Source organism: Nipponia nippon, unplaced genomic scaffold, assembly GCF_047370975.1.
Source record: "Nipponia nippon isolate SJK-2023a ecotype South Korea unplaced genomic scaffold, ASM4737097v1 scaffold_3, whole genome shotgun sequence".
In the NCBI taxonomy this organism is placed as follows: Eukaryota; Metazoa; Chordata; class Aves; order Pelecaniformes; family Threskiornithidae; genus Nipponia; species Nipponia nippon.
Genome location: NW_028262347.1, coordinates 10251794 through 10276178, shown reverse-complemented (window position 1 = coordinate 10276178; position 24385 = coordinate 10251794). Strand labels below are relative to the sequence as shown.

The 24385-nt window shown below is 37.4% G+C and overlaps 1 protein-coding gene across 1 annotated transcript in view; it reads right to left on the bottom strand.

Moving 5' to 3' along the window:
* SEMA3A (semaphorin 3A) overlaps positions 1-24385 on the bottom strand; it is a 175258-nt gene that overhangs the window by 97329 nt on the left and 53544 nt on the right. The window contains exon 4 of the mRNA XM_087765816.1: positions 9149-9268. Within this exon, the coding sequence (XP_087621942.1) occupies positions 9149-9268 (120 nt within the window). The remainder of the gene's footprint in view (positions 1-9148; positions 9269-24385) is intronic.

Sequence of the window (24385 nt, the reverse complement as noted above, 5' to 3'; positions counted from 1 at the left end):
GCTACAACCACAATACAGTCACTTCCTTCAGCTGCAGAAATCACGCTTAAAATGTGATTTTTTTTCATGAGGTCAGCCCCTGTCAACTGGAGCTTTGTGACGTGGATCCCACAATGAATAATGTTGCTTTGATGCTCATCTATCCAAATCTGTGCTCGGTAACTCCTTCTTTCAGTTTTGCTTCCTCCTGCACCTCTAAATCAAGAAATAATTCTATTTATAAGTCATTTCCTCAATTAAGTCAGTCTATGTTATAGGCTGGCTTTCTACTGTTTTTATTACATCGCTTTCCCAACAGATGGTGGTTTGTGTTTTGGTTTTTGTTTTTTTTTTTTCTCCCCCATGTTGGTCGAGAGATCAAAGGATTCAGCCATACTTGTCTTTTTTTTCAGGAGGTGTGTGGATGAAATTTTGCATATGTTGCATGACTGTGAAGTTGGGTTAATGTTTTCAATTGTTACTCTAACAAGAGGCAAATGCTGAACTTCTGTGTTACTAGAAACATTATGGGCTCTGTTGATGAACGAACATAATACTCCCACCCAGAAAAATTGGATCAACATCTTAATATGATTGCCATCTCTCTAAAAGTACAATCTAAGCCTGTAATGAATTAGGAAAACTGTATCATCTCATGGTAAAGTAAGGTAATCATGTGCCAGTGGGAATATTTACATTGTGGAAATAAATAATTCATCATAACATCCTTTAATTGATAGGAGAAATAATGAACATCCAAATGCAAACAGTGGGTGTATTTTCAGCTCCTCTGGTAGCCATCACTAAAATTAATTTGCTTAAAGCAGTCACAAAACTCTGAATCATCAGTCTAACAATGCTAGAAATTAATATTTTTTCTGTGACTATACAAATGAAGAGTGAACCTCAGCCTTAGTTACACCAGTATAAGTCATAGAGAACTCCACTGAAGACAACTAGTACTAGGAAAAAACACCCCACATTTTAAAAAAAGAAATTAAACCCAGATCCTAAGAGTGTCTTTAAATTGAATCACTCATGATTTGAGCATACTCAAAGTTACTCATGGTTTTAAGTCCTGGACTCACAAAGCAAGACATTGCATGTGGTATAAGTGAAACTCCACTCAACAGTTCTCCACGTGTGCGTGTGCACACTCCACTCTGCGAATTTACTGCCATGGAGGTCTCTTTCTATCTCACTCTTTTTTTCTTCCCTCCAGCAGCATAAACAAAAGTTTTCCCACAGTTCTGAGACTCATTTCTTTGAACCTAATGAATATGTTGACTGGCTTCAGTTTCTTATTCATGGAAGTCATTCAGCTGTGGCATACTGTATACAGTTCTCCACTGTAATCAACCAGCATTTCTCAGCCACAGAAGGTGAAAGCCATGTATGGTGAGGGAACAATGGTCTTCTCAGTTATCTCAGTGGAAGCGTGCTAGCGCATAGATTCCTCTCATTAGGAGGAAGGGCGTTCAAATTTGACACTATCGTTCACACTGGACTCTTTTTGCACTGAGAAAATCTAAAAAAAAAAATCTGTGTTAACATTTACTTTGTGTGAGTTGGTTTTTTTTATCAGTGGAGAAGTAAATGCAAGATCTTGCTACTATCAAGCTTCATTTTGTGTCATCGCACGTCTCTAGTGATCATACCAGATCCACAGAAACACTGATGCTCTCTACGGACCATATCCTTACCAGTTTTCTCTCATGTCAGGGAAGTTTTCAATTAAAACCAAACTGTAGAGTGCTGGAACATCACCTGTGGAGTGACTTTCATTTACATTTTCTTTAAAATGTATGTATAAAGTAATATCAAAGTAATATGGTTCTGGAGTGATTTTTTTTTTTTTAACTTAAGAATAAACTGGGAGGTCTGCCATAGCAATTTGGATATATTTATCAAGTCCTAAACAAAAGTTAGTTGCTGAATAGCTGAACTGATCAGACTTGAATAATAATAGGGGTTTCATTAGTGATTTCTGCTGTGCAACAAATGGCCCTTGCGGTTGTAAATTCCATGTCTTTTTTCTGCTGCTCATCATATCTTCTACCTCTCCTCTGCAAGACTTACTAAAGAACCTTGCTTCCATTTTGCCTAAACTGTTAAAGTCTGTAGACTGAGGAATAAAAGTGAAGAAATAAAATAGCCAACCACACTGTTTTGACTTGTGATAATTTAAAACTTGATTTCGTTTCCTGCATGTAAATGTTCAACTTGTAAATCTCAGAGTGAACCTCAGACATAATTACTGACTTTCTGTCACTTTAGACATAAATAGATTCCAAATTGCTTAGGTGTAATTATGAAATATGCAAGGGCAGGACTGAATGCATTAAATGACAGCTGAAAACCTGCGATGTTCACATTTCCTGTCAATGATTAAAGCATGACCCCTTTGCTAAATACTTTCCCCCAAAAAATGATATTTGTACTGCATCTGAATTTTGAGATACTGAGCCAGATCCTTCGCCTGCATATGATTTGGAATAGTCCTATTCTTACAAATACACCTTTATGCTGCTAAATGGAAGATCAAATGGATCAGCTAGTTGTCAAATATTCAGCTGTCATAAAGGTATGTCCTTCTTATTTGACTGTGTCAGGATAAGGAACACTAGCTGCATATTTAAAGTATTATACTTTTAACTGTGTGGTTTACATTAAAAGTTTAGTATGCATTATAATTTGTATTAGGAAATAAATTCTTATCTTGTTAAAATGAGATATTTGGAAAAAAAAAAACTCATTCCAAATTTTTCTCTTCAGTGTCTCATTTTGCTGAGGATGAAATATCCATAGCAGCTGCATAGACTTTCACAACAGTGAGGGGCAGGAAAGACATCAACCATTGCTGCCATGTATGCTATTCAGTTGAGAGAAGTTTACTTCATAAATTAAACTATTCCAACAGCTAAACTATCACATAAAGCCTAACTGTCCTAATTTAAAAGATCTACTCTGGAAATAAATTTTTATTGGAATTAGATTTTCGTTGGGGATGACATGATGAAGTTTTGAAAAATCCGAGTTTTTCTCATTTAAATTCTCTTTTAGCAAACAAGTGTTCAAAATACAGCTAAAGTCAAAGGAGGTCTGCAGTGTATTCAAAGACAGGCCTTCATAAATAATAGCATTCAACCATGAACTTGATTCATACTTGTTTAAAAAGGGGTTTATGGAGTTTTTCCAAGTGTCTTTTAAATGGGAATCAGGTTACCTCTTTATGGTGACCTTCTACTTCTGTAACTTTATCACAAGATAATGCCACACAACAGGAGGTGCCATTTGGGACATAGCACCTGGCCTGTAGAAATACATGCTTCTATATGACAGTGCTTAAAAAGTGTAGAACTTCCAACAACACATCCTGGTTTCCTTACAGAAATATTTGTCAGACTTTACTGGAAGAAATGACTCACTTAGGTTGCCTTATGAGAAAGGACTGTCACGTTCTCTATCCCTTCCCTGTATTTCTCTTGTAAATACTGTCTTCAGGTTACTGGAAAGTTCCCATAGTATATCCCTTCCCAACCAATGACATAGTGAATTATGGCCAGGAAAAAGAACTATATGCTATATATAGCTACATATAACTGTATATAAAACTATACACTTCCAAAATGCTAGGGAGGTTATAGCTATGCCAAGATTTATTCTTTTTAACAATTGTACATGTGTGAAAAGCCTGATTTTATGCAAAGAGTTTTCACACAAAGTAGGCTAAAGGACTGGAAATCAATGTAATGTGGAGCAGCAGAAGCGATGGTTTGCAGACCTACCAGCCTCCTGAGGAATCAAACCCCTTTAATTTGTGATTTTGGCCACTGACCCTGTGAGATGCCTGGGCAGATGTGTGCCTAACACTGACTATCCTGTTACTTGCCATCCTCCACAGACAAGAACATCAGTACAGCAAAAGGGTCCAGTACCTGGGATTTCCCAATATAGCAGAAATCATTACCCTGCTTTTTATGAAACAAGGTGAAGTATATCTTTAAACATCTAAGACATGTTTTCTTTTTTCCTATGTCAAAACTACCCAGGTGATTGAAAGAAGTAGTCTAAAAGGTACTTACACTGTACATAAGCTAGAGGTCTGGCTCTTCAGTTTTATTTTCACGTACTATAGTAACACGATATCTAGTGGTTTGAAAGATTAAAGCATCTCTGACCTAAAATAGGCTGTTACAGTTTGTAAACTAGATCCGCCTTTACTGAGATTTCTTTGTGGTTATAGTGATGCTTAGAACTAGTACATCACAAATAATTGTTATATCACATAATTGTTATATCACAAATGAGAATCATCCTTTAACACTATCCTTTTCCTTCATATTTTCTTTATATATTTGGTAAGCATACAAATGCCATATAAAGGCATAATTAATTAGATGGAAAGCAAATTAGCCTGAAGGTGATTCTTAACTTAAAAAATCATTTGCTCAAATGTTTCACTTAAAAACCACAGGTCAGAATCTTAACTGATGTAAACTGACACAGCTCTGCTGTCTTCAATGAAGTTAGGCCAGTTTATGCCACATCTGCTACTACTGAAGTCAATGTTTCACCCTGAATTTTATATTAGATAATGAAACACAACATGTTTTCTACCAGCAGTAGCACTGGTCCTTCAAGTAATGTGTTTCTTCAGAGTCATTCTCTTAGGAAAAAATCTGCTCTTCCATCACTATATACATGTATATAACATACACAGACAGACAAAAAAGACAGATGCATAAATGTATCAGAACAGGATGTCCATTACGTAGAAAATGCACTCTAGACCTCTTCTAATGTGAAGTACAGAAGGGATAAAAAAAAGTGGAAAGTATAATTCAGGAAAATTTTATGAGTTGAACCAAAGATTTTTAAAATACACAGAGTCCGGAAAAAGCAAATATGTTACAGGTGGTAGCGTTATATAACTTCATATGCAATAACTTAATGTTTTATGTACATCATAAATCTGAACTAAATTTAAAGCTTCTTTATTGATTAAGAATGAGAAATAACCTGCAAGTAAAGTGATCCCAGATCTTTTAAGTTCATCCAGTTAAAAATGAGTTTTAATCTGTTGGACAATGACAAGAAATTTGGAATTAGGAGACAATAAAAGAAGCCAGGTTAGTTCTTCAGACAGCATCTATTGATTTACCTCTGTTGAAGAAACACTAATGTGTTCCTGCTGAGGATCTGGCAAACAATTTTGTACAGCTCTTGCAATGCCTGTCTGTGTGTTAAAAAAAAAGGTTCTATAGGGCATTCTCTATATCTCCACCTGTATGTAAGGGTTAAGTAAATGGAAAATCCTGTTTTTTCCTAAACAGGACTGTTCCCTGCTGGTTCACACAAACTACCCCAAAGGGAGGCCTTGGGAAAGGGAGCAGGGCTCCTTCCCCCTGCTCAGGCATGCACAGGCAGGTGCATTCTGCATCCTGTTGTGATTTTTGAGTGGCTTTAATGCACCTCTGTGTCTCCCTGCAGTTGGATTTGTTCCTTTCAAGCACAGATCTGACTTGTGTAATTTTGCAACCGTTAAGTACAACATTCCGACACATTCAATCCTGTTTCCTCAGAAGTCAGTGGGAGCAGAACATGGCTTTACTAATTACTTTCTTGTTTTGTCTGGTAATTGGTTTCTTGTACTATATTGCGTTATGTGGAGAGAATGCCACATGTTGCCTAACCCCGGATCCCTGAAGTTGGTGTACGTGTCCGTGTTAGGTCATCTCACTTAAACTCAGGCACGTACAATATAGATATCTGCATATGAGCCAGTTTGCCCCATTCAGTGAAGGTACAAATACAGCCTCCCCAATGGATGATCTCAAGCTTTAAATTAGGCTCTCTTCAGGTATTTTCTGCATATACACATACTACATTCTCTCTAAATATGTTCTTTCCTGCTTACTCATAGATTATGTGCTTAAAGTCTATTCAAACATTAACTTTATTCTTCTCTCTAAATACTGTGGTTATTCACTTACACATCTGGAATGGATTTAAGTGAAGATTAGTCTGCTTTACTCCTTAGACTGCGGAGTAATTCACAACATATTAGGTTGTATACATTTGCTCAGATCATTTTTAATCAGATGCACAGCATGCTGTTCATATCCTTTTACCTTTTTATTATTATTTCTGATACTGTACTTCATCAAACTCAATTAGACCTGCCTAGTTTCATCACTAGAAATGGTTTTCTTCAAGCATGGAATGGGGCTGCGATACGCTGTTTCATATCGAAGAGATATTCAACAGCTATAACAATTCATATTCCCATTACTTTATGACTGTTACACAAAGTAATTTATTTCCTTTCCCCAATCATAACAATTGTACCATATTCCAGCCTCCTGCAGCCTGCTCCAATTTCTTCCAGTGTCTCTTCTATCGCTTGCCACTCATTTCTTTAAATTTCACTTCTCCATCCTCTTCAGTTTGGCACACACTAATTTCCTCTCCTCTACCGGACTCAGGCAGGTGGGTTATATTCAGAGCTCACACAAACAAGCAGTCTTATTAGACAGTAGCTACATTCCCTGACTATTCCCCTACTCACTTCACATTTACCTCTCTAAGTGCTTGAAAAATAAATAAGCAGATGGTGAAGTCAGTTAATTCTCCACAAGTGTTGTGGCAGAAAATGAATCTTCAGGAAATGTTTTAGATGGCAATTTTTTAACTCAAAATCAACCGCTTGTCTTCACTTATATTTTTTACCTTTTTTAGTATGCTAGGGAGGTATAAACTATACATGATACAGAAGCAATGGCCCTTTGACACGTCCAGTGCTGCTGTCTGACATGACAACGTAAACCATCTGGCTCTCACAGATGAACTGTGCAGGGGTGCAGGGGTTAATATTGCATCCCCTCCCCATTCGTGGTGTCTCTAATAGCTACTGTCAATCAAACACCCTCCTCTTCCCCAGCTCTGGAGGAGATGCACATTTGAAATTCCTGGCTAGGTGGTATGGGAGAGGAAGGAGCAGGCTCTAGCTGAGAGACAGAGACAGGCCAGATTATTTTTCATTGCAAACTTAATAAATTAATTTATTTGTCTGATTTTCACCTTTGCAAGGGACAGGATCCAGGCTGACTAAAGCCTGAGAAGAGGGGGGTACTGCTGCCTCCTGCCTGCCCCACCTTCTCTCTGCGCGGGCAGACCTGGGCTGAGAAGGCAGTGACCCCTCCTGCATGACTGTCCAGAGGATACAGAAACTTGTGCCGCTGGAAGGGCAGGTGAAGATGATTTCACTCATAGCTTAAGTATGAAAAGGAAACAAAAAGCTAACAGTGTCGGAGGCAGTTCAGATAAACATACCCCTGACTTCCCCAGTTTGTGAAGATGAAAGCAAGGGTCAAAAGAATGATTCAGGCACACGGGGACTAACAAACTTACTGCATAAATGACCAAAAATACAACAACTTAGATTTTGTTGATAGTTAGGGACTGCTAAAAAGAAGCTAAAACAAACATCCTCTTTCAGCTCCAGGGCCAAACACATCATTGACTCAAGTGTCTCAAAATCCAGAATGTTAAACCAAGGTTGGATCTGGCCTCTCATCTCTGATCATTCTTTCTATAAATCCTTGATAAAGTGCGTGTTAGTTTTATGGCACAGTCATAAAACAGCCAAATGTAGAAGTAAATGACCTCATACCAGCTATCTCTCTGCAGATAGATTCACTTGGCAGATAGCCAAGAATTGATTGACACACATCTTACGGAACTAGAGTTAATTAATATGTCTACCAATTCCCAAATGGATCTCAGGAAGCAGAGAATCTGTTTAATGCAGTAAGCAATGACATACTGTGTGTGGTCAAGAGACAATCACTAATTGCCAGGAATGCATTCTGGAATAAAGCATTAAAGAACATGAAAAAAACCTTTCTACATTGCAGCTCCTTTATCCCTTCAAAACCTTATGGTTAGAACATTTTAAAGACTCATGTTTCAAATATCAAAAGACATTTTTATAGGGAAAAATGGTTCCCAGACTATAAAGTCAACACTCAAAAGGTCTGTTAATTTTTCTACAAGAAGAAATTCTGATTTTTAAATAACTGAATCCTCATTCATTTAACAATGATGTCTTTATTTTCAGGGAAATCTGCAAACCTGAATTGCAAAACCAAAAGCTAACTTGAAAGAGCTGTTCTTCAAAGATCACAAGCTACAAGTAACACAACTATGGATTCTCCAATAAAACATATCCATAACATATCCATGTGCTGAAAACACATCAAGAGCCTGCTTGCTAAACTGAAACAGTCCATCGAGCAATACCCAGGTAAGCCAGACTGAAAACAAAGTAAAGTGGACTAATTTATATTACATACTCATCTTAACAGAAAAATAAAAAATTGTTTTTTTCTGGAGAGACAAAGCCTTGAAATGGAGCACAGAGACATTCTAGTCAAATCTTCAGCCAGGAAAACCAGCATAGTCACATTGCTTTCTGTGAGTGATACTGTTTTTCACCAGGGAAGCCCATGCTTATCTAGTTAGTTATGACAATCACTGACAAAACAGTACAAGAGCTACTGCAAAATTTCTGCAACACTAAGCAAAAATCAGCAAGCTACAGATTAAAAAAATGGGGGGAAAGAGAGAGGAAAAGTGATTTATTTTTCACTAAAAAGTAAGGAAACAAAACCTAGGTCACATATGAAAAACTGTCGGTGTGTTAAGACAAATCTGAGAAGTGGGATTTATGAATGTGTGACACTACTTTAATTCCCAGCTGGGAGAAAGCTGCCACGGTGTCAGACTGTACTGACTGGTAGGAGAATAAAGGACAGAGTTGGTCCCAGAATAAGTACACAGGCTGAACTACCCTTCTTATAGCTGGTATTTGTCCTGACAAAAAAAAAAGTGAGAGCTTTTAACTTCGTGAACCAGGCAGAATGGGCTTACTCATATTTATTTAAGCCCCTGGAGGAAGAGACGCTGTGTAGGGGAGAAAAGTACAGATTCTGCTGTGATTTATCAATCAGCACGTCAACACCTGATCCAGGAGCAGGTCCTACCAGATCCACTCACCGAGCCACAGAAACTAGTGAGAGTGCATTTTGGCAGGAAGATGTTGTGGCTAAGCACCGCTAAAGATTAAAAAGAGGAAAAAAGAAAATATTGGTTTAAGATAGTTTACCTCAGGATGGCTTCCAACTTCAATATAGGTGCAGACTGGATGAAAAGCCCCTGTTCCGCAGGCGTACAAGTGGGTTTGGTTGTAAGCCTTAAGCACCTTGATGAAATTAGCACATTCTCTCTGCAAAGAAAAGGGGGGAAAAAATGTATCCACAAAGTTAATTCAGTGATTATGACTAATGGGAGCTCTTCTGTGTTAGTGATATATGGCTGAATGAATAGATTTTAGAAGCGTGATCATTTCATGCTGTTTAAAGCTTATTTATTGCTAAGCATTTAAAAAATAGCCTGATTTAGGTTCTCATTTAAATATCTTTGGTTGCCATTTAATAAAGCATCCACCCCTGAAGAAAAGATTACACAAAAAAATTTCCTAATTTTTGTTTCAGACACGCTTCATCTTTGTAATTTATGCTATTGCTATTTTTGTAAGACAAAACCCATTTATAGAAATGTGTCAGAATGAAATAATGAAGAAAAATGGACCAACTGTTTGCTTGTATTCAATTAAGTAACAATTAGAAGAAAGATTGGCCAGATGGAAGGAGTTGATGAAAAACAAATCATTGATATAAAATTTCTAATGATCATATGAATGCTGCCTCACCCCCATTGTCTGTGTTTAGGGGCCAGTTTTACGAAGATGAATACATATGCTAAACTTTAATGCAATTATTGACAGCCCCTCAAATAAAAGCTTTGCAAGACTTGGACTTTACATTTTTTACCTAAATAAATTATCCATCATGAATAATTCTGGTTCTCAGCAATTGAAAACTTAATAGCAACACTAACAGTCCCTTGTACAAACATTATCTGTTCTCTGTTAACAAAAATGCCATTATTAATGCCTAATATTATTAAAATGGAAATGTCTAACCTGATAGTCAAGATGTCAACTTTTTCTGTTTATTTAATATTTTTATTTCAATCGGGTCTAACAATGAAAAGAAATATGTCAATGCCTGTGAATCAGTCTATTGATACAATTACAAATAATGGATTTCAAATAGGAGAAAAATAAGAACATTGAAATAAAAAACTATTTCCAGCAAAGTTTGTGTTAAAAATGAAGGAAACTTTTCTATGCATATTTGATGACTTTTTTGGTGCAGCACTCAACTGCACCTTTCCAAGTGGACCAGGGACCATGCAAACACCACCTGAGCTACCACCTCCACAGAAATCTCATTGACTGGCATCATCCCTCTCTGTAACTTGCTTGCTAATTAAACCAGATACTCCCAAACACAAAATAATGGCTCTGCCAGGAAAATGCATGTGCAATTTGAGGCATGCCTTAGGCCACCACAAGGAAAAACAACAAAGTTACACAGATAAAATACTGTGCATATACACAAAGGACTGTACTGAAACGACATTGGTCTTCCAATTTTGTTGTTTATTTGCGTAACAGATAATGGCAATGTATTAAAAAGAGCACCCAGAGAAAAGCATACATAATCTCACTACATCCTTGGCTTACTGCTGATAACTTAGAGTTATCTTTTCAACTGAGATGGAAGAGAAAACATAGAGATAGTTAAGGTAATCCAACAGGAAATTATAAGAAATAAAGATGGATGTTACCAGGGGCCTTTCTTAATTCTTTCCATTCTGACCTTTCGTAATAAAAACACACACAATTTCTGGTGCATACGTATTCTTCCTCCTACACATGTATAAACATGAATATACGTTTGTTATATGTCTATGTATCCACAGACTGCTTTCCACTGTCACAGTGGTAGAGTACTAAACAAATACCTGGCATAAATCATCAAAATTACAATGTATATTTCAATATTATTCTTAATGCTGTTGTCCTTTGTTCCTTTTAATAAAAGAAATATGGAAAAAACATGAAAGTGTGTTAATAATTAAATGTATGCAAGAATAAACATGGGCAAATATTGCAAATTCACGTAACATTACAAATGAACAAAATTGAAATAGATCCTTTCTTAAACTCTGATAGTCTGTGTTTCAGATGGAGCATCTGACTTTGACTCTACATAATTTAAAACTGACCAATGATTTGTACATTATTTAATGATTCAGAATTTTCTTACTTAAGAGTTGTATCTGGCCGAATTTAATGACACCGTTGTTTCAGTAAAACTGTGCTTTGCCTTGTCTGGTTTAATGTATCATGATTTAAAAATGTCTTTGTGGTCTACTACTATGGTTTGTTACAGTTTTTAAAAATTGCCTGCCTGAAGGACATGCAATGTTAAGAGGCCAGTGGACACGTACCTTTGCAAAATGCTGTGAGTACACACGCTAGATCCACAGCCAGTGGGAATCAAACCAGGTTGTGCTGATTTCAGAGGAACTACTCTAATTTACAGCAACATGCGACCTGTGACTCTATATGCATTCACTAAATACTGTTCAGCTGCTTATCTATAATATAGAGCAAGAAGGGATTAGATAGCTAATACTTTAAAGGTGAGATGGAAAACCCTACTTAGTTTAGGGGCAGAGTCCTCTTTGATTGCTACGGATGGAAATTAAGAAAAATTCTATCATCAGCTTCGCTGAATTATTCCAGATTAGCCTGGGGGGAGAGGAATTAACTCTATCATAGCCATATTTTAGCTTCAAGTATTCAGTATTGATAGTAGTGTAACTGCATTAACATCAGTAAAGTTACTCCAGATTTATAACATATTTCCAAAAGCAGATTTAGCTTATTCATCCCTGCTTTCAAGCTCTCCTTAATGCCTTGTACAACATGGTTTTTACCATAGACGTCTGAGAAATACACAACCTAGTTAAACAATGGGGAAGGTAAATACCTACAGCAATAAACCTTTGACTATGAGAAATAAATTCATATAACATTTAAAGTTCCTAGTCCAGTTCAGACTGCTGTTACAGCTTCCCTGTGTTTTATAGCTGCATAAAGGAACCGTTAAGGTCTATTCAGTAAATTCTCATACACCTCCCTAACAGATTAGGTTTCTTTATATATCTTACATGATTGTAAAAAAATAAATAGAGAGGGGTATTAAACCACAATAAATGACATCAAAGTAAAGTTACAGTTCTGATTTAAGCCCTTGTCAACTCAGGAAGTTCAAAGTGAAGTTTCTGCCCTGCCTGGGAGACGGTGCTGTTCTCGGTGGGACAATAGCAACAGGCACATTGATTTGAATTGCAGGGTAATCAGATTTCTTCCTTTGTCTAACTGTGCTCAAATACAGCTGCATAGGTACAGCATGATGTGTGGAAATGTTGTACCTGTGCATTTATGACTGATATTCTGAACTTAGCAAGAGTCTGCTTCACGATGGTGAATATTAGGTTTTCCCAGTTTATGTGGCTATGGGAAAAAAAACCTTCAGGTAAATCTATACTGTAACAACTTTAGCAGCTTTGAATGATTTGCTCAGACTCCAAATCTCAGCACACATGTATGCTGAAGATATTCTGATGAAGGAAAGTGTGTGTGCAGTGAGGTGACTTGGGCCCACCACAACATGAGACTTGGGTGACCGACTCCCATTTTCGGTCTCTGTTTCCTCAGTCCTGCCCTCAGTGAAAGGCTCCTACAATGGTACCTCCAGACGTCTCTGCCAGTCCCGACACCGGTGACTACATCAACTCGACTACAAAGCAACTCCCTGACCCCCTTAGCTGGAGGCCTGAAATGACTCGGGTGTCTCCAATAGGGCTTGTCCCACTTGGCAGCAACATCTCCCCTTGCCAGACCCTAGGGCCGGCGCTATATTGTTAGTGTGAAGCTCTGTGCCAGCAGAACGAGGCATTTCACTATATGATCTCAGAGTGTAAGACACTGGAAAGGAGACAAAGACAACAAAAGAAATGTAGTATCTTGGTAAAATATAGCAGACGGGAGAAAATATCCACGGGAGGATGAGGAAGTAACCCAGAGTCAGAAGCTGTAAGGAACAAATCGTCAGGGAATTTAAACACTGTGTCTGCATGTGAGCTCAGCCCCCCAGTACCTTTGTATCCATCTTCATTTTCCCAGGGAAAGGGATGTTGTTCAAAGGGAACATATTCTGGACATATCCATACCCTTTGAATATTGTTCTTTGTCAAGCAAAACAGTCAAAGGAAGAAAATTAGACTTTTAAAAATTATTTTCCAGGTGGAAATCAGTTTTTTTTCCTTTTGTGAAAGCAGGGTGGAGTGGGATTTTAAAATACTTTTAGCCTAATAATGTGAATGAAAATGAATTCAAGGTTTGCAAAGTTCTCCGTAGGCAGGAACATATTACTCAGATGGGTTACGAAAATAAGTCTTAAAGAAGAGGAGCACTGGAATCACCATAGTGAATCTTTATAAATTCTTCCACCTGATAATCCTGTTTATTATAATGGACAGCTTAATATTAGGAAACTGTTCTTGTCTATATAAAATTAAACACTGGTTTATGCCCTAAAGTGTGAGTTTATATACACATACATACAGCAGAAAGCATAAGTGATTGCATATGGTACAGAATGATTGAGGTAGATATTCAAAGAGAAAATTAGGTACATCATGTGGGAGTTACTGCAGTCCTCAAAATCCCCATCCATTTATCTTGCTTAGCCCTGGAGAGGATTCATCTTCATTTATATTTCAATAAATGGTATAAGGCTTCCCCAAGAGCTGTAGGTTCTGCCTTTGGCCTTGTGCAGAAGTATCTCTGTCTTAAAATCCAAGCAGCTAAGCTCATGTCTGAGACCTCTTAGCATAGCCTGCGAGGTCTTTCTGTCTCTATCTTGACAGGGAACTTCTTTAGGTAGCTACTCTTTTTACAGTGTAACTGCTGGAGCTGCTTCTGCAAATAGTCCTGCGATGGCATGATTGCCAATATACTCCAAGGCATGGCCGAAGAAATGGTTTGTGCCCTGTCCTGGCTCTGCCATGTGCAGTGGCTGAAGCACTCACCCCAAACATGGGGCACAATCCAGTTTGTTTCTCTGCTTGAAGGAATATAGAACGTATCCCTCACTAAAGCCCAAGCAGATACTACAGGCTTTCCCGGGGTTGGTTTGGCATATGAGGGCAGAAGGACACCCAGCTGAATCTATTCTACCTTGCATACAGGAGTTAAAGGTTCATTTGGTCCCTTGGAAGGAACAGTGCCCCAGAAGTTTACTGGGCATTCCTGAGTGAGAAAAAGCTTTTAACTTCAGGTACATTATAGATGTTTATGCTTCCTCTAAACTAGACTGAGGAGTTTATGAGGTTCAGATGCTCAGCTCCATGCTGACAGTTTATTGGAATGAAAGTGGCTAAAACCATTTGCATCATACCATGGTAACGCAGCCAAAGCACCAACCCCACTGCAAATTCTGCTGTACTAAACTCCTATTTGTAGAACAAGTTGAGAAATTATTAGACTGTCACTTACATTTAGAGTGTAAATTAAAGTCAAAGGGGTCCAGTGTGTCTGGACAGAGATCTTAACTCTAAATTTCAGTTCCAAATATTACATACTATGTATAAGGGCAGAGGGCCTGTCTTGAAGAGAAGATAAAGTGTTAATTAAGTTTTCCAGAAGGGCACCTACTATATGAAGATCAGTATGTCTGCCTTACTAACCAAACATACACATTTATTTTTTAAGAGTTTTCTAATATTTATATATCAAATTGATAGAAAGGCTTATGCAGAGAGAGATTAGCCTGAAAAAATAAATTACAAAGAAAATGTCTGCAACCAAAAGCATAGGAGCCAAATGCAGAAAGATTGAAAAACAAACACTACAGATATGTAACACTGATTAGGCTGTGTTATGCAGACTTTTCCCGGACAGTTACAAAAATAAAGTCCATCCATCTGTCAAAACATCTGCTCCATGTATGAAAATTAAAACAGAATTTAGGTGGTTTTTATGAGTTTCCAGTAATTATCTGTCCTCCAGAAGCCTGGAACTTACATCTTTCTATCTGGATTACTGACGCAGCAAAGAGTTTTTAATGACATCTTTTTAAGTGGAAGCTAAAGGGTAAGTCCCCGTGACTAACTAATATCCAGATTTTTCTCCTTATTTTAAGAAAGCTGTTTCTTCTTTTTTTTTAACTAGCACTGATGTCCACACTGCTTCTCAGATATTACAGCAAATGCAAATGGCCAGATTATGCAGAGCAATAAGTAGAAGGCTAAATAATCCATTACAGTATCATCAGCTTCAACAGTTTTCTGCGGATTTAATCCAGATAAGGATCAGACCCTGTAATATATTCTTCCTTTATTTCAGCCTTCCCACATAGCCAAGTGATTAAAATATCAGAAGGTTTTGTCTAAACTGGATGGACAGGGGGATGTAAAGCTATCGTCTAACAGCTGGACAAACAAAAAAAATACGTGTTTTGTCTTTCAAATCAAAGTGGATGGACAGTTTCCATATAAAGTCCCATACATGAGTTTAATTAATAGGTTTACTTTTTTGTTCTTCTTCTTTCCAATTAGTTGAATTCTCAAGTGGCGAGGTCAGGAATATCCATGGAGAATAAGTAATTGCTGATATTACTGCTGTCATTCAAATTTATCACAATGCTGAAAGTTGTTTCGGACTTATCAGGGAGCTTTTTAACTTCTCTCTTTTCCTAGTGGGCTACTGCCAGCTGCGATTGGCAGCTGTATAGGCTAGGTATCTTTTCCAGCATGTAGCAGCATTGTTTCAAGGAAAATATTTCTGGAGTGTTAGCGCAATAAACATAGGTGATTGCCATGTACATAGATGATCAACTCTCAGCTAGATCCTGCAAACACTTCAGCATGTCAGTAAGCACGTGCAAGGAAGTCCTCTTCAGGGTGAGCTCTACATGGCATATGCTTTCACAGTTCTTGCTGCTTGTGTGCAAGTTTTTGCAAAATGTAGTAAGATTATTTAAAAATTGTTACTGTTCCCCTCTTTCTATTACAGTAGCACTTAAAAGCATTGGTCAAAGAGCACAGTCTGCTTAAACAGGCCCAGAATAGGCATGGAACAAAGCAAATTATTCCAGTCCTGTTAAAATGCAATGCTCTTTTTAAATTTTATTTTATTGGAGTAAGCTAGTTGGTAGCATTGATGCAAAGCTACTGTGCTAAGTGCTGCATTGGCAGTAACAGGAAAGTCCCCAAGTACTAGGAGCTTCGTACAGGCCTTAAAGGGTGGGGGAATGATGCCTGGCACCTGTACTCAACGAGATAACCTTCCAGCTGAACCTGTATAGGCAGGTGTATGATTTTAGAGCAGGAGAGGCCAGCTGGCATGAAAACATTTGCAGACTATGATTTATTACTGTGTACCCCTTGCAGTTTGGATCAATTACATCATTTCCATCCCTCTTTTGTCATTATTGTACCTTGCGATTAGCAGGATCAATGTTTTATAATCCTGCCCTCTGAAAAAGAGTCAGTCTGCAGTGCTCAGTGAAGTTAGTTGAGCAGCTGAAGTAGTGGGGTCTGTGGTACAGAAAGGGATTTCTATTAACTTAGTTCTTGGGGATTACATCCCCATTAGTCAAAGCCTTATAAGCAGTGTGTATAGCATCACACACACACACAAATCCAATATAAACCTAGAATATGTCTAAGTAAACAAAATACCTAGTATCTTTTATAAATCTATGTTATTTTGTGGAGTGAATTCTAATTGTATTTGTCTTCCCACCTCAGAGCTTTGAAAAAGCTGACAGAGCTGTAGATCCAGTGGCCCTGATATTGGATCACGATCTGGAGGACTTTATATTGGATCATGATCTGGAGGACTTGACCCCTCTGGTGATGTCAGGAATGGCACTGCTTTTAGTCATGGTGACCACTTCCAACATTACAGAGGAACCATTGATTAATTCCAGATTTAGATTTTCCTCTGCTGTCAAGATGTGCCCTGAGATATTTCAGGCTGAAGGTGCTGATGAGGGTTGATAAGACATTTTTGGTTGCCTAGTACAGCTTACTGTACTTCCAGTTATCTTTCCAATTAAGTTATGCCTGTTATCTCCCTGATTTTTTTGATATGACAAGAGTTTGTGAGAATATTTAAAATGTATAATTTACTCAAGTTGCAGGATGTCTGCATGAATTTAAACCTTTAAAGCATCAAGACAGGAAAAAAGAAGCCAACTAACAAAGTATATGATAAAAAAAGCCACTGAAAAAAAGCAGATATATCCTGATTCCTTCAAGCCACAAAACTGCATGCCATACCAGCAAACAGTTGTATTGTCAGCACACTTGCACGGCAGATGGAAAGCTGCTCTGGTTCTTCTTTTGTGTTAGTGAGGGTGAAACACAAAATGTCTCCCTGCCTGCCTACTTACCTAGTTGCAAATCTGGTGGTCCCTACTGGTTTGGTCATTTGGCCCAGAGTTCACCACTAAGGCTAATCACGGAGGTAGCTAAGCCAGGTGGGATAGTCCCTAGGGTCTGTCCTGAAAACAGTCGTAAACCAGAAGCCATTAGAAGAAGTCATTAGAAGCCATGCTTCAAAGATGCCTCTCTTGACTGCACGGACTAAACACATCAGGCCTTCAAATTGTTGTTGTTAGCACTAACCATCTGACCTAGCGATCTTAAGAAGTAAAATTTCTCCAAATTTTTCTGTATTCAGTATATTCAAATTACAAGACATGTTTCCAGTCCTTAAATCTTCATTCAGTAGATGCAGATAATAATTGTTCCGGACCTATGAACAGCTAGAGGGATGCCAAGAAAAGGCTGCAGCACTAAATACCCGATTTAATGACATCTCATATTTTTGTACATCTGACAAATGTGTAGTTAACAAGACAAAACAAAGTCTCTTGTGGATGCAGTCCAGCAAATAAGTGGGTTTTCAGGATTTTGCAGCCACAGCTTGATTGTTGTACATTAAACCTTTCCATGAGCATTAGCAAGCTTCCTTTATTTTGAATTGTTATGTCTTTCAGTAGTATGTACTTCCTACAGCACAGAATTAATTTATTTAAGGAACAGAAGAGTATTTCAGGAATAACTCAAAACATTAGGAAGCCTTGAGGTCCCAGTTCTTTTCTGACCATAACTTAAAAACAAAATTGGTTTTGTTCTATAAGTAAACCTGTCCCACATTTTGGGCATGGCTTTATTAGCAAAGAAATGAACAATACTGCTTGGTTTCAGCTCAAGCAGTCTCACCAAGCCCAGAAGCAATTTAAGTTGCGACCACAGTCTAGATCTAAAGAGTGTCTCTGGTCTATCTCTTCTATCTGGGTGGAGTAATCACCTGTCTCCTGGAGAAATCAGATTACACCCCACCTTTCGGAATAGGATCAACACCTGTTAATTGGGTGGAGTATTTCAGACAAACAGGTTGTCAAGCCTGTTATAGGCACATAAAGCACTTCTTAGACTCTGCATCAGTCAGCTTGCCTTTATTCAGCATATTACAGGCATATCCTTTAATGACTTTCACTCACAGCCACCTAAGATAAATATACTCGAAACTTCTGTGTTGAAAGTGAACATAAAACCATGAAGTGTTGAAAGGAAGCAAAAGACTGTTGCATCTATAAGGGACAGTTGCTTAGCAATATGTATGCCTGTAAATAAACATACTCTGTAAACTAGACTATGAAGTTACACATGCCTTAGTGTGGGAATCCAGAAATTTGTGTGTGGATATTGAACTATTTTGACACCACAGAGAGATGCTGAACGGAGAAACCTTAAGTGATGCTCAGTAAAAATTTGGCACCAAAGTGAAATTGTTAAAATGAGAGTTTGCTGAGCGGTTTTGGTTTTTTTTTTTGTTAGGTTGTTTTTGGGATGTCTTGTTGTTGATGTTTTCTTTTTTATATTCATGTTACATGTATAGTAAACTAAAGTTTTGGAAGATGTTAATTGTGAATGAACTACCCAAGGGAAAAAGAAATCAATAGATGATTTGATTCAACAGAGATCACATCACTCAGTCAGAAAAAGAAAAATAACAAAAAAACAAAAGCTGGAGAGAAAGATATAGATTCTCCCTTTATTTACTGTTCTTACTTTTCTTGTTCCACCATCGTAAGAATACAAAACTTTCTGTACACTAAAATGATTTTTTTAAAGATCTTCTATTGACATGAAGATACGGAAACTGAACAAAACATTAGCTTCGACATAGGAAATAACTGCATATTATTTCCTAGGTTATTTTAAGAACTTTCCCTTTAACTAGTATTTAATTCTTTTACTTATCACAAAAGAAAAAAAGACAATATTTTAGACTTGTGTGCAGCAGGGAGGGATCTAGTAGAACTATTTTTTGTGTATGTAAGTAACAGGACTACAGAAAGAAAATTAGTTGTGGACTAATATAATAGTGACACAGTGACCACATCTTGAGTATAGAGGAACTGAGATATGTGATCATTCAGAGTAGACCTATCATTAATTTTTAAGCTAGCTGTCCTTTTAATAAAGCAACAGAAAAAAACCCAAAGCCTAAACCAAACTAAGCCAAACAAAAAGCAGTCTTCTTGCTAAAATAGAATAAATATAAAGCAAATTCAGAAAAAGAAAAAAAATATGTGACGGGCACCAGGAAAAGGTTTTTCTCTGACTTCATGAGCTTCATTATTGAAGCCCTGAAAGAAAACAGGGACTAAACATATCAATCATTTTCACTAGTGATCCAGTTAATGTGTTTCTCTGCAAAGAAATGTACAAAGAATAAATTTACTCTGTCCATCTTGGGACACAATAAATCCTAACAAGGAATTACCCAACATCATTTTGAAATAGCAATAGCTGGTAACTCAGCCATAAATAAGAGTAATTCTCAGACTTTGCCAAGGACAAACTAGGGCTCATGAGGAACACCTACTGATAAAAAATTAAACCCCATAATTTTGGGAATGATTTTTCCTTCATTTATCCTTTGCTTCCCCTTTGCTAATTCTGTGACTTTGTATTTCAAAAACAACAAAGAAAACACTTCTGCAAGACTGCATTAAATCTGATGAATACTATGTTTCCTTCAGACGTAAATTTCTATAGTCACACCTATAAACAGAAAAATAAGGCCAAAATTGGAAAATTAGCTTTCTCCTTGATCTATATCAATTTGTTCTCCATAGTCAAAGACTTAAATGACTTCCCATGATACATAAGTGGGTAAAATATCAAAATCTGAACAACTGCCAACTTAATTCTTCCTCTGTATAAGTACACAAGTTATTACCTTACAGTAACTGATTTGCCTTGGTCAGTTCATCTAAAGAAATATATGCAAATGCCTAAATGAACACAAGCTGTAGGATCAACATCTGAACTAAGAGCCATAAATGAGGCCTTATGCTGGTGGGTGTGTTGTGGGGGTCCATTCAAGAACTGGAGCTGGCACAGAGAGAATTTCCTGGAGGGAAAAATTCTGCTAGAGAGCTCCACAGGACTTTGAAAGACTCCAGTGTATTATACTTTTTTTTAAACAAGCTCAGTTCACCTCTAAGTGAAGGGGTTGTTGGTTTTGGGTTTTTTTTTTCCCCTCTGTGTCTTTCTGTTTTGTTTGTAGTCTATGCAAAGCAGTTTTATGCAGCAGCAATATTAAAGCAGCACACTACTTACAAAATGTCTCACTGTCTCATCTCACAAATGGTAAGAAATGCTTTGGTAGGAAACCATGCCCACATTAAAGATCATGGACAAGATTAAGGAGTGAGCAGCCCTCAAGCTAAGATTCCCAGCATACTAACTGGGACAGTTGATAGAGTTGAAAGGGATATGCATTGGCACTATTTGTCTACAAAAGGCTCATAAGTCACATTTCTCATTGTAGCAGGTAATACTGAGAATAAATTCTGTCCCTAACCTCACTGGAGGTCTATTGCTTTGGAATTTTGCCCACTTTACCCCTTCCTACTCCCAGGGGACATTCACCTTTTCCCCAGGCTAGATGGGTGTCCTGGGTCTTTAGGCTCTGTTAAGGGATTTCAGTGCTATGCTGGAGACAGGGACCCAGAAAGGAAGCAGGGGTGGCGGTGAGGCTTGGTGACAGACAAACTGGAAATCTGGCTGTAGGTGTCCTCCAAAGGAAGAACCATGACAGAAAGGGATGAACTTCTCTTTGGCACACCCAAAGGGCCAGAGATAATTTGACTGGAAAAATTGTGCCTGTCAGATGAATTTAGAAGCAGCCTTTCTAGATCCAGCCAGCATTGTGTATTTAATTTTCAGATTCCCTCTTCAGATCTTTGTTTACAATAACAGATGAAAAGAATTACTTTTACTTTCTGCCTCCATGTTCTTCTGTTTTCCCTAAGGCAACAACAGTAATAAAATGAGTTAAAGGGAATAGTGCTCATTTATTGCCAACTTTGTTTTTCCAAAGTATCACCAGATATGGCTGAGGGACACTTGCTAAGTGACACACCACTTTTTCTTTTTTTTTTTTTTTTTCTTTCTTTTCAAATTAAATCATTACACACTGATGGATCTATAAGCCTATGGCATTGCTAATCTTCCTATGATTTAGGGAAGGGCTGGAAAGCTTTAAAGGAAGCATAAACTGAGATGGCATATGAACATTTTGGCTTAAATTAAGTATTATCATAACAAATGAGATGGTGAGTTAAATTACAGCCATGTGATTCTAACTGCATGAACCATAAACTCAATAATTAAGTGCCAGCCACTCTTAAATGCAAAGAAGCATGCACAGAATATAGCTATATCATGTGTAATGTAAAGAGTCTTGCTTCTTCTTAACTGGGTATAGCTTTCTGAGCTACAGTGATTACAAACTGCCACCAAGAGAACTATCAAGTATAAAAAAGTGAATCACAGTTGAATTCAGATAAGTGTTAATAACTAGGTAAAATTTAATGGCAATTAAATAGCCCAAGTAGATGTCTATCTCCTATAAATTATAATACAGTCAGTGCTAATAATATACACACAATTTTGCTGATACACTTTAGCTGTTAATGGAAATGACACAAAAGTGTAACTCTGTATGGACCTGTTTGCCCATGTGACAGAGCGTATGTAGAAGCTTTCCGGGACCAAGTAAAAGTACTCGGTACTCTTTGTATCTGTTTATTTATCAATATTTAACTCTCACCAGAAACATCCACGGAGTAGCCAATTTCAAACAGCATGCAAAGTGTGTATAAGTATCTGTCATCATGTAGCTTGTCCTATGTGACTTTGTTAAAGTACCCATTGAAATTTTAAAGATTTATACATATCAATGCCAGAAGGGACCATTTCAACAATTTGAAATTTTTAAAAGTGGCTAAATAAATTAGATAGTCAAATCACACTTGAAAATAACGTCCTAAGGTGCCCTTCAGAAACACCTCTTTAAAGCTTTCAAGTCATAGAAATCTATCATATCCTTTAATAGGGATTTCTCTGATTAATTGTGTACCACATGAACTACTGCTATGGTGCCTCAGCCAAATCTAGTGCAGAGAGATATCGACTAAACAGCAGCCCAAACTTTTAAAACAATGGTCAATTAATAGTGTAAGGACTAGATGAGCTTTCCAGTCAAGAAGCTATCCCTATGCTATCCCTACCTAAAACTAGCTAGTGTTTCTGGTAACTTTTGTAAATCACCCAAGCTTCACTTTGCTGGTTTATGACATCCCAGGAATGTCAGAGTGGAATTGTAGGCACATTTTTTTTGCAGTTACCTATTATTTAACCCATATGTAATACAGAGGTTGCCATGTGTTTCTGCTGGGTCCCAGGTGCCTGTGAGATCTTAAAATCAAAATATTGAAGCTCACTAGTGAGGGATAAGACTAGCAGCATGTCTGTATTGTAAGTTCAGTATAAATCTGAGAAATACTCTGTAGAGACTTTGTCTTCTTTGATCATTACCAAGGTCTGGTCAGGAATCGTGAGAAATATTCACGGGACTTACAGCAACCAGAATAGATCAAATGAGAGACTGAAGTCCAGAATAGCAAGAAATCCTCACAGAATTGCTCACTTAGTTGAATTACATAAGCAAATATCTTATTTGTTATTTATAGTCTTTAATTTTTCATGAACTTTGGTGCTTGTGATACTCTATACTGAGGAAATGGAAATATATTGTAATACTAAGTACTTGCATGGGACAGTAATTACAATTTTATTGGAAAAAAAATCTGTATTTTGTGGGAAAGTGTAGCAGTTAACTTCTATCAGAGAAGTCCTGCTGTAAGTAAGTATAGCATAGCTGAGGTGAGTCTTTCAGCCTTTCTCAGCTTACCCATATAAAAAAAAAGATCCGAAGCATACTTTAAAAGGTTTATCTATCTATCCAGTGAGCAAAGCTTAACTAATTAACATATACTAAGCCCTTTAAGAAACAGAAATCAAAATGACTGCTTAAGGAACAAAGGGATATCAAGAGAGTGGGAACAGCTTAAGTCGGCCGCCCTCCTCAAATCCCTTGTGGACTGTCCTGAGCTACAAACCTGCTGTGCATAGATTGGCATGACTGACAGCGTCAGTACAAGGAATCCCTCTGAAGGAGTGAAAACGACAGTAAATTACCTCTTATAATTATGAGAGGAAATCTCAGAGGTCATAGCTGAGGTTAGCAGTGGGGCAGAGCCGGGGTTATACTTGTGCTGCAGCTGCTGCAGTGCACCTGGCCTATTAGTGGGGACCTGCATTTTCAGCACTGACTTCCCCTGGAGATCAATAATTAAAAAAAAAATTAAAAAAGACCTCGATGTAGAAGTATAGACTGTCATGTAGAAAGTTTTGAACCATCACAAGTGAAGAGTATCTAATATCTTAGCAGTGGTACATGCTGAAAGCAATATTAAATCAAGCATGTTTTATACGCCATTTTATTTGTCCTCTATTTCTCTTGTTCCTTCTAATGAGAGTCTGTTGAGTTATTTTTATGGCCTTTATATTTCACACTCCCAAGGTACTGACAATGGCTTTAAGGAATAAATGAGGGAGGAATAAGAAGTTTCTCAAATGATCTGTAATCTTTATCTGTAATTACAGCTAAGGCATTTACATTAAGTACTATGTTTGTAAGGCACTGTTTTATGGCAAGAATAGGTAGTTGTAAATATTTAAAGATGATAACATGAACACATAAAGGTATATATTCCATTATTGCTCTTTTAACACCATCCTTCTAGTTGCCTACCAAAATTGGACACACATTACATATGACCTATGGATTTTTTTTTTTTATTTCTCACCTCCTCATTTAGAGAAGTCTGAAAATTAAAAAAACGAAAGCAAATCCACCCCCAACAACCCATATATGTGAAAAATGTTTTTCAAAACAAATTATCTGATTCTAGAAACATTTTTCTGT